The sequence below is a fragment of the Penaeus monodon genome, unplaced genomic scaffold (genome assembly GCF_015228065.2).
Source record: "Penaeus monodon isolate SGIC_2016 unplaced genomic scaffold, NSTDA_Pmon_1 PmonScaffold_11498, whole genome shotgun sequence".
Taxonomy (NCBI): domain Eukaryota; kingdom Metazoa; phylum Arthropoda; class Malacostraca; order Decapoda; family Penaeidae; genus Penaeus; species Penaeus monodon.
In genome coordinates this window covers 1-11,465 of record NW_023640267.1, presented here as the reverse complement: position 1 = coordinate 11,465, position 11,465 = coordinate 1, and the positions used below count along the sequence as shown (strand labels likewise).

Genomic DNA, 11,465 nt, shown 5'->3' with positions numbered 1-11,465 from the left:
TCCTTGTTCTAATGCTCTGCCCTTAACCCCCTTCCCACTTTTACTAATCCTTACCTTACTTCATTTACTCCCCTTCTCTACCTTTTCACTAGCATACTATCCTGTAGCACTCTATGACCTTTCACATTTAATGCATTTTGTCCTGATCATGGCTAATTTTTACCCCTTTTTACCACAATACTTAACCATAGTACTATGTGTCCTTTCCTTTTCTGTCTAGCACATTTATTTGTTTTAACCTCTAACCATAAATCTGAGTTTTTTCCTTTTTTATTTGCAGCTTTTCCAAGGAATTCTCTATTGCCATCAGCGAAGGGTGCTCCACAGAGATCTCAAACCACAGAATCTCCTCATCAATGAGCAGGGCGTCATAAGATTGCTGATTTTGGCCTTGCTCGCGCATTTGGAATCCCAGTGAGAGTGTATACACCATGAGGTAAATTTGTCTCTATTGGGTGTTATTGGTATCATTTAAACATGGTGCTCAGATAGAAATGAGCTTCAATAGACCTCCATGCATACATATTTCTTCTTTTTATAGAGTAAAACATTTAGTCAGTAGGAGCCCAAGTATTGTCCTCATATTTTCAAGTCTGATAAAAGAACTATTATTACAGGTTGTGACTCTGTGGTATCGAGCTCCAGAGGTCCTTCTTGGTTCCTCTCGATACTCCTGTCCTGTTGATGTTTGGTCTCTGGCGTATATTTGCCGAGATGGTTACTAAACGGCCACTGTTCCATGGTGACTCAGAGATTGACCAGCTCTTCAGGATATTCAGTACTCTTTCCGGTTGAATAGGAAGGAAATGTTATACTTGTTACTATTCTTCTGGTTGTTAACTGAATGTCAGAAGCTGACAGCACATGATTGATTAATGAAACTTGAAAGTTCAAGGATTCAATGTATGATTTTAAAATATTCATGAATAATATGGTAAATTATATTTTTAAATGCAATTACTCAAATGTTACAGTGCTGAAATCTACACTAATATTTGCTTTTTTAGGTTTCTTTAAGTTGAAGGGATGTACTTAATTTCTTGTTTGCCTATACATTTGTGCTTTAGTTTCCCTGTATTTAATGTTTTTAATAGATAACAGGTCTGTTAGGCATACTAATGGTACTTATCTCCAGTTCTTTTGGGAATAAAGGCTGGATTAATACCAAAAAGGTTGCATTAACCCATTGGGTCTGGATGCTTCACTGCCAATATCCATATTTGTCATTTGATTTGCTTTATCCTGATGGAATTTGACAGTTTTCCTTGCACAGACTCTCTCTCTAGTAGTCCATAACACAGTGGAAGAATGATATCTATAAGTAACATTTTCTTATATGTGAAGCAAGTTCGCATCACCCCGGCCTACACCAAGATTTTCCTATGACAGCATGTTCAGATCATCTACCCTATAGCCAAATTTTATAATGTTATGGTCATATCGTCTGGATCATATGGGTTAAAATTAATTAATTTTAAATCAACTATTGGATTTCACATTGCTAATGGTCTTGATCAATTTCAGAACCTTAACAACCCCCACAGAAGACAACTGGCCTGGTGTAACACAACTGCAGGACTACAAGGCCAATTTCCCCAAGTGGACTGATTACAATCTTGGAAATTCCGTCAAACAGATGGACAGCGATGGCTTGGACCTTTTATCGGTAGGTAGTGTGACTGAATTCATTAGGACATGTCAAGAGGCAAACGAGAAGTTGAGTATAATTGGTTATGTGATCCATTAGTGCTAGTTCATGCTCAGTCAAGGGTATTTTCTTTTGGTTAATCATGTTTAAACAGAAAAAAAAATTGTGAAGTTTTTATTTTATTATTTATTTATTTATTTATTTATTTTTTGTTAGTGTATAAAATTGTTAACAAGACTGATAGTAACAAAATTACACATTTTCTTTATAAATATTCAAATAGGTGAGACCAGGTAGGTTTAGTACTTGGTACTCTTTGTTAACTACCCTTATGGAGAAAATCATAGTGGACAGTGGTATTTATACATGCCCTGTTACTCAATGCTGATATATTGTAACTTACTATTATTTCAGAAAACACTGATCTACGATCCGACTCGAAGGATTTCTGCCAAGGAGGCCCTGAAGCACCCCTACTTTGATGATCTCGACAAGTCCACTCTTCCAGCCAAGAATTAAACCTTAATTTAGAGGACATTTATCTTTTCTCCACTTTCCTTTTTTTAATACTATCATCATCATTGTCATATTTTTATATTCTATTGGATGTGTAACTTCTGAACAAAAGTTTCTAAGGGGCAGGACTTTTTTACCATTCGGGCCATATTTACAACTATGTTCATGTCTGTCAGATGTGTACTACCAAATTATGGTAGTCACCATCACTACTTGTGAATGTCTGATTGAACAGATATATATTTGCATGGTTTATGACCACTGTTATTGCTCCTTTTACTTTGTGTTAGCATTCCACCAAGGTGGAAGAAAACATATGCAGGACTGTGTGCTTTAAGTGCACGCTTTCAGTCTGATAAACAATTCTTCTGTTTCTCTATTCAAGCTCTTCTTTGTAGCTCTGTCCTTTTGTATTATAGTTTTAGGTCTGCACACTATATATAATTATACAGAACAATACATAACAGTATAAAAGGTGAAGTGTCTTTCAATTATAATTGTTGGGCAATAAAAGTTATTCAAATATTTTAAGCATATATTCCAACATCATTTCCTATACAACTTTCTCTATGGTTTATTGGGTTCACAAAAATAATTATATACAAGTTCAATCTTATTTACAACAAATGTAACACATCCTACCTTTCATAAACTCAGGATGTTGCATAAAGATGTCAACTCTGAAACTTAGTGTATTTGTACTTTGACATATTTAAAAATCTGATGAAGTAGCAAATGCCCATCACTACAAAGTTTGCTATAATAATAATAAAGAAATCATGTGAGGCAAAAAAAAAATCTGCTCTAGACTGAACTGATTAAATTTGAATTTTTTATATAAACATAATAGGTTTTAAAACATTTTTCAGTGGGAAGTAGATTTAAAATGTTACTTAATGGGAAATAAGAATTTCAAGACTTGTACAACATAAGGACATTTAAAATGCTCAATGGAAAGCAGGCAGAAAATTATTTTATCTTTAATCATTAGTTAACTGTGTCTGTCAAAAAATATATATATTCCATAATACATATACAATGATAAAAACCATGATTAGCATACCCAATTACAGACACATTTCAAAAGGTATACTGCAAGCCAAGTATATTAGTTTTAAGTGACCAAGGGGAATCTAAACTTAAAATATGCACCTTAAAAAATGGGGGGAGAAGTAGATGAACAAACCACTAGGGTAACATTTATTACTGAAAGGAGCTTGACTTTCCACTCGTGGAATAAATATCTAAAATCCCCAAAGTTGATTTAGAAAATAATAATTTTCTAGATATGATAATTGTGTTATGTCCTATAATATCACAGTTATTCAGGTTATGTAAGTCTAGTCTATTGCATTTTGGTCATTAAAATTATTCTACACATTAAGTATTGAAATATATTTTACTGTGGTAGATGCTTAAAGAAAGAGTGTATATGTCTGTATGTATGTATCATAGTATACAGACATATACACTCTTTCTTTAAGCATCTACCACAGTAAAATATATTTCAATACTTAATGTGTAGAATAATTTTAATGACCAAAATGCAATAGACTAGACTTACATAACCTGAATAACTGTGATATTATAGGACATAACACAATTATCATATCTAGAAAATTATTATTTTTTAAATCAACTTTGGGGATTTTAGATATTTATTCCACGAGTGGAAAGTCAAGCTCCTTTCAGTAATAAATGTTACCCTAGTGGTTTGTTCATCTACTTCTCTCCCCATTTTTTAAGGTGCATATTTTAAGTTTAGATTCCCCTTGGTCACTTAAAACTAATATACTTGGCTTGCAGTATACCTTTTGAAATGTGTCTGTAATTGGGTATGCTAATCATGGTTTTTATCATTGTATATGTATTATGGAAATATATATATTTTTGACAGACACAGTTAACTAATGATTAAAGATAAAATAATTTTCTGCCTGCTTTCCATTGAGCATTTTAAATGTCCTTATGTTGTACAAGTCTTGAAATTCTTTTTTCCCATTAAGTAACATTTTAAAACTACTTCCCACTGAAAAATGTTTTAAACCTATTATGTTATATAAACATTCAAATTTAATCAGTTCAGTCTAGAGCAGATTTTTTTTTTGCCTCACATGATTTCTTTATTATTATTATAGCAAACTTTGTAGTGATGGGCATTTGCTACTTCATCAGATTTTTAAATATGTCAAAGTACAAATACACTAAGTTTCAGAGTTGACATCTTTATGCAACATCCTGAGTTTATGAAAGGTAGGATGTGTTACATTTGTTGTAAATAAGATTGAAAATTGTATATAATTATTTTTGTGAACCCAATAAACCATAGAGAAATGTTGTATAGGAAATGATGTTGGAAATATATGCTTAAAATATTTGAATAACTTTTATTGCCCAACAATTATAATTGAAAGACACTTCACCTTTTATACTGTTATGTATTGTTCTGTATAATTATATATAGTGTGCAGACCTAAAACTATAATACAAAAGGACAGAGCTACAAAGAAGAGCTTGAATAGAGAAAACAGAAGAATTGTTTATCAGACTGAAAGCGTGCACTTAAAGCACACAGTCCTGCATATGTTTCTTCCACCTTGGTGGAATGCTAACACAAAGTAAAAGGAGCAATAACAGTGGTCATAAACCATGCAAATATATATCTGTTCAATCAGACATTCACAAGTAGTGATGGTGACTACCATAATTTGGTAGTACACATCTGACAGACATGAACATAGTTGTAAATATGGCCCGAATGGTAAAAAAAGTCCTGCCCTTAGAAACTTTTGTTCAGAAGTTACACATCCAATAGAATATAAAATATGACAATGATGATGATAGTATTAAAAAAAGGAAAGTGGAGAAAAGATAAATGTCCTCTAAATTAAGGTTTAATTCTTGGCTGGAAGAGTGGACTTGTCGAGATCATCAAAGTAGGGGTGCTTCAGGGCCTCCTTGGCAGAAATCCTTCGAGTCGGATCGTAGATCAGTGTTTTCTGAAATAATAGTAAGTTACAATATATCAGCATTGAGTAACAGGGCATGTATAAATACCACTGTCCACTATGATTTTCTCCATAAGGGTAGTTAACAAAGAGTACCAAGTACTAAACCTACCTGGTCTCACCTATTTGAATATTTATAAAGAAAATGTGTAATTTTGTTACTATCAGTCTTGTTAACAATTTTATACACTAACAAAAAAAAAATAAATAAATAAATAAATAATAAAATAAAAAACTTCACAATTTTTTTCTGTTTAAACATGATTAACCAAAAGAAATACCCTTGACTGAGCATGAACTAGCACTAATGGATCACATAACCAATTATACTCAACTTCTCGTTTGCCTCTTGACATGTCCTAATGAATTCAGTCACACTACCTACCGATAAAAGGTCCAAGCCATCGCTGTCCATCTGTTTGACGGAATTTCCAAGATTGTAATCAGTCCACTTGGGGAAATTGGCCTTGTAGTCCTGCAGTTGTGTTACACCAGGCCAGTTGTCTTCTGTGGGGGTTGTTAAGGTTCTGAAAATTGATCAAGACCATTAGCAATGTGAAAATCCAATAAATTGATTTAAAAATTAATTAATTTTAACCCATATGATCCAGACGATATGACCATAACATTATAAAATTTGGCTATAGGGGTAGATGATCTGAACATGCTGTCATAGGAAAATCTTGGTGTAGGCCGGGGTGATGCGAACTTGCTTCACATATAAGAAAATGTTACTTATAGATATCATTCTTCCACTGTGTTATGGACTACCTAGAGAGAGAGTCTGTGCAAGGAAAACTGTCAAATTCCATCAGGATAAAGCAAATCAAATGACAAATATGGATATTGGCAGTGAAGCATCCAGACCCAATGGGTTAATGCAACCTTTTGGTATTAATCCAGCCTTTATTCCCAAAAGAACTGGAGATAAGTACCATTAGTATGCCTAACAGACCTGTTATCTATTAAAAACATTAAATACAGGGAAACTAAAGCACAAATGTATAGGCAAACAAGAAATTAAGTACATCCCTTCAACTTAAAGAAACCTAAAAAAGCAAATATTAGTGTAGATTTCAGCACTGTAACATTTGAGTAATTGCATTTAAAAATATAATTTACCATATTATTCATGAATATTTTAAAATCATACATTGAATCCTTGAACTTTCAAGTTTCATTAATCAATCATGTGCTGTCAGCTTCTGACATTCAGTTAACAACCAGAAGAATAGTAACAAGTATAACATTTCCTTCCTATTCAACGGAAAGAGTACCTGAATATCCTGAAGAGCTGGTCAATCTCTGAGTCACCATGGAACAGTGGCCGTTTAGTAACCATCTCGGCAAATATACAGCCAAGAGACCAAACATCAACAGGACAGGAGTATCGAGAGGAACCAAGAAGGACCTCTGGAGCTCGATACCACAGAGTCACAACCTGTAATAATAGTTCTTTTATCAGACTTGAAAATATGAGGACAATACTTGGGCTCCTACTGACTAAATGTTTTACTCTATAAAAAGAAGAAATATGTATGCATGGAGGTCTATTGAAGCTCATTTCTATCTGAGCACCATGTTTAAATGATACCAATAACACCCAATAGAGACAAATTTACCTCATGTGTATACACTCTCACTGGGATTCCAAATGCGCGAGCAAGGCCAAAATCAGCAATCTTTATGACGCCCTGCTCATTGATGAGGAGATTCTGTGGTTTGAGATCTCTGTGGAGCACCTTCGCTGATGGCAATAGAGAATTCCTTGGAAAAGCTGAAAATAAAAAAGGAAAAAACTCAGATTTATGGTTAGAGGTTAAAACAAATAAATGTGCTAGACAGAAAAGGAAAGGACACATAGTACTATGGTTAAGTATTGTGGTAAAAAGGGGTAAAAATTAGCCATGATCAGGACAAAATGCATTAAATGTGAAAGGTCATAGAGTGCTACAGGATAGTATGCTAGTGAAAAGGGTAGAGAGGGGAGTAAATGAAGTAAGGTAAGGATTAGTAAAAGTGGGAAGGGGGTTAAGGGCAGAGGACAATTAGATCAATGGAGTGTATCTATTTGTCTGAAGGAGGAAGAGGAACATTTCATGAGGAACAGTGTAAAAGAGCCATTATGAAGCAGTCACTGGGTAATAAGGATAGAAGTAGATGTCAGAGAATTAGGAGAACCTGGAGATTGGGCGAGAAGTATCAGGAAGAACATCATTGGGGAAGGATCTAGAGGATGCTGTTGTGACAAGTCATGTGAGCATCCAGATGGGAGCAGAAAGAATAATGGGGATGGTGCAGATGGAGAAGGGGAGGATGGGATGTGCTGGGTGAGAATGGGAGGAAGAGGAGTAGCAGGAGCAGGAGCAGGAGGAGGAAGTTTGCTGCCAGCAGGAACTTTGAATGTAGTTTCTGGTGGGGAATGGAGTGGAGAGTCTTGAGAAATAATGGTATTCCTATATGAAGAAGAAGAGACAGATGTCTGAGGAGCAGAGGAAGAGGTGGGTGTAGGAGAGATTGTGGTGGATGGGGTGGAACATTTAGATTGTTTAGTGCGACAGGTAAAGTGAGGAGGAGGGGTAAGAACCAGGAAGTGGTAGAGATTGGAGTATCTGGATTTAGAATGGCAAAAGAATTTGATTGGGAGAGAGAGGGAGTAGAGGTAGGATGGTAAGGAGTAGGGGGAAGAGTTATGGGAAAGATGCTAAGAGATCTTGGGAAGAGCAGAGCAGAATGAAGGACAGTATTGGAATAGGTAGCGAGAAAAACCTTGGCGGCATGCTTCCTGCTAGCCCTGCATAGAGTGAGGCTTAATTTGAACCTTAGAACAGCTACCTCAGACTTGGACATGTAGTTAGGGCAGTGCTTATAAAATACATTGTGGAAGACACCACAATTGGCATATGTGCATGATTTGAATGGTCATGACCAGTTTGAGCAGAGGGCAGTGGGCTGTAGAGCAACGGTGCTTAGCAGAGTATGCAAAACAAACATTTTTGACATTGATGGGGAAGACATAGATATTGTCAGACAGGGAATGACTCTCCACCAATATAAATTTTATAGGGGAGGTCATGTCTTCAGAAGCTATCTTAGTGTAAGAATTATGGTGACCTCTGGGAGGAATAGTGTAGCACTGTAATGCTACTGCATCATAGTCAACGAGGCAGACAAGCAGGTTGATTTCAGTAAGACCAATCTTGTCAGACAGGGCAATCAGCAAGGGATATGGAAAGTTACAGTACAAGTACTAAGGGAGGAGTGAGGTTGGGCAGGAATAGGTTTGCCAAGTGAAGTCAGTCAGGGTAGACAATGCACGAGCTTGAGACTTGGATGTAAATATTACAAGGCATGAATGACTGGAATGGCTGAATGAGGAAATTTTGCCTACTTGGTTTGGAGAAATTATTGGAGGAGAGTAAGGGGCTATAGGAGGAATCACAAAGAACAGATCCCAAATGGCTGGGCTAAAATAGTACCCAGGATTAGAGGTGGTAGTAGAAGATGGGGGTGGAGGAAGAGTGAATGGTGTGTAGGACAAAAGGATGAAGAGTAGTAACAAGGAGGAGGGGGCAGAAAATAAAGAAGCTTGTGCAGGAGGATATGGAGTGAAGGAAGATAGGAGAGAAGAAGGGATGTGACTTGAAGGTTGAGTAATGCCTGGGGTGGATGATTTGGAATGGATCAAGTGACAGTAGGTACTGAGGAATAGTAACAGCAGTGATCAGGAAACCAGGGAAGTCAAATTTAGATAGGCTACTTAATGAAGGGCATGCCTTAATGCCCTCAGTACAAAATCTTGAGTATTGGCCATGGTGAGCCTGAAATGTGGAGAAACAATCTCTCAGGGTCCCCTGGTAAGGGCTAGACAATTAAAAAGGGAATACATGGCTCCCCAAGGCCATTCAAGACTAACACAAAGATGGCCTTTTATCCCTCAGCACAGCTCTTACACCTAAGGATGTAGACAATAGAATGGATTGAGGAAAAGGAAAGGGGAGAAGAAAATACCCTGCAAAGTTGGTTGAGCTGAGGGCTGTGGCCCAGGGAAGAGGTGATCCCCTCAATGGACCTCAGTCCCCCTCTCCTATCCCCCTTAACAATAGCAATTGGCATGGGAGGGGGGGGGGGGGGGGGTTTTGTTTAATAATAATAATAATCATAGTAATATGATAACCACTGTACACCATTTCTGATTCTGCTGTTTCCAGAGGCAATAATAATGACCAGAAGACATTTTTCTATTACTGATTGAATAGCAAATGTTATCTTTGATTACATTGCTATAACAAATCTGATATTTTTACCCAATTACCAAACTGAAAATCACACCAGGAAACCCACCTGGTAGCAGTAAGATTTCACAAGTTTCTTATCTACATATTTGCCAGATTCAAAAGAGTCAAGATATTTCTTCAAATCCATGTTGAGGAACTCGAACACAAGGAAAAGTTTGCTCTCCTGCATCAATACATCTTCTAGTCTGAAAAGGTATCATATTTAGAAAAAAAAAAAAAAAAAAAGTAGTGGACAAGAAAATATATGCAGATAAGACACATACAAAAATAACATGATGAAAGTAAGGTTTTCAGATGAAAGGTGAAATTACAAATGTAATGTCTACTCACAGGACAATGTTGGGATGCTGAAGTTCTTTCAGGAGAGAGATTTCTCTGATAGCTGTGGAGGGGACACCTTCTTCCTCATTCTCCAGTCTGATCTTTTTCATGGCCACAAACTTCCCACTTTTGCGGTTCTTGGCTTTGTATACCACGCCATATGTTCCCTCTCCAAGCTTTTCTATACGTAAGTAATCCTCCATTTTGCTGAAACAAAAGTTGAAAGATTCATTAGTTAGCCCATAATACAAGGGAATATGAGTATGAAATACTGGCACTTTTGTAAAGATGTAAAATATATAAATATATATATATATATATATATATATATATATATATATATATATATATATATATATATATATATATATATATATACATATATATATACACACATACACACACATATACATATACACATACATACATATACATACATACACATACATACATACATACATACATACATACATACATACACACACACACACACATATATATATATATAATATACACACACACACGTGTGTGTGTGTGTGCATATGTATATGTATATATATATAAAGGGGGAGGGGGTTCTGGTAAGACTAGGCTTGATGAAACTGATGAATTGAAAAAGAGGAAATCTGACTAGATTATGTGGTTGAGGTTTCGTGGCAGTTCTATTGTGGACTGAAATCACCAACGAAAAAATACTGACGCCAAGCAAAAACCTCACAATCCCCTGAGCAAACATTAAGTGCATCATATTCTACACTGCATTTGCCTGAGTACAAGGACACACAAAATACACTGAGATGAATATCACCCACAATCATTAGTGCCATCAACATTAACCACATGCAAGTCATTATGAAGTGAAATTACAAAGTCAAAAAGCCACTCACCGAATATTAATAAATAAACCAATAACTGCATGAATGAATAAATAAACCACTCATTGAATGAAAAAATAAGTAAATAAACCACTAATTGAATGAATAAAATAAATAAATAACCCGCTCACTGGGTAAATAAATAAATAAAAACCAATAAACTATACGAAAATAGCATGATGACCCGAGATAAATTCATACTCTTCAAAATCCTAGTTAATTCCATCTTCACGATCTATTGGATTAAGAGAAACGGTAATTTTACTCCATTCATTCAATTTTTTACTTCATTACGGACCTTTGTTCAATTTCATGAACTTGAAATATACAAGTTTTATTCAAATTCACAACACGACATTTTCCTTGAAATAAGTGGCCGTGGGAAACTGAAATTATACCCTATATACACCAGAAGATGACTAAAGCGACTAAAGTCCCATCTCCTTCGGTAAAAATTCCAAAAAACTTACAAATTGTACAAGAAATAAACCCGCCAAGAGGTCCAACGGAATTAACGATTATTCTTATTTAGTAGCAAGAAGAGGAAACACGTCACAATCCAGTCACATCACGCCACGCAACATCCAGAAACTTAGATATCCACCGTCCAAACAGCTAACGAGAAGAGTTTGAGGAGTAATTAGAGATTTAAAAAGGATGGACGGCATCGCGCTCACCTTTCTACATCCGTCGCCTTTGGTCCGAATCCGCCAATAGGGAGCCTCGGAGGGACTGGCCAATCAGGGGCTTTGTTTCATTTCTTGGGCGGCTGACCAATCACGTAGTTTGTTTTTATTCT

At 35.9% G+C, this 11,465-nt stretch overlaps 2 protein-coding genes across 2 annotated transcripts; one reads left to right on the top strand and one right to left on the bottom strand.

The window, feature by feature from the left end:
• Window positions 1-1,489: 1,489 nt before the first annotated feature.
• Window positions 1,490-2,419, top strand: LOC119568910 (cyclin-dependent kinase 1-like). The gene is made up of 2 exons (XM_037917313.1): window positions 1,490-1,666; window positions 2,063-2,419. The coding sequence occupies exons 1-2, from the start codon at window positions 1,505-1,507 to the stop codon at window positions 2,165-2,167; spliced, it is 267 nt and encodes an 88-aa protein (XP_037773241.1). The 5' UTR covers window positions 1,490-1,504; the 3' UTR covers window positions 2,168-2,419.
• A 2,621-nt stretch (window positions 2,420-5,040) lies between these two features.
• LOC119568909 (cyclin-dependent kinase 1-like) lies at window positions 5,041-11,408 on the bottom strand. The gene is given in 8 exon segments (XM_037917312.1): window positions 5,041-5,163; window positions 5,558-5,699; window positions 6,450-6,613; window positions 6,795-6,919; window positions 6,922-6,949; window positions 9,517-9,655; window positions 9,801-9,998; window positions 11,344-11,408. Coding segments are annotated over 7 exon segments (897 nt in total). The 5' UTR covers window positions 9,995-9,998; window positions 11,344-11,408; the 3' UTR covers window positions 5,041-5,058.
• Window positions 11,409-11,465: the final 57 nt, after the last annotated feature.

Coding starts and splice junctions, on each gene's coding strand:
- LOC119568910 (XM_037917313.1), top strand. CDS start 1,505: ATGGTCTTGATCAATTTCAGAACCTTAACAACCCCCACAGAAGACAAC. Junction 1,667..2,062: donor ATGGCTTGGACCTTTTATCG/GTAGGTAGTGTG, acceptor CTATTATTTCAG/AAAACACTGATCTACGATCC.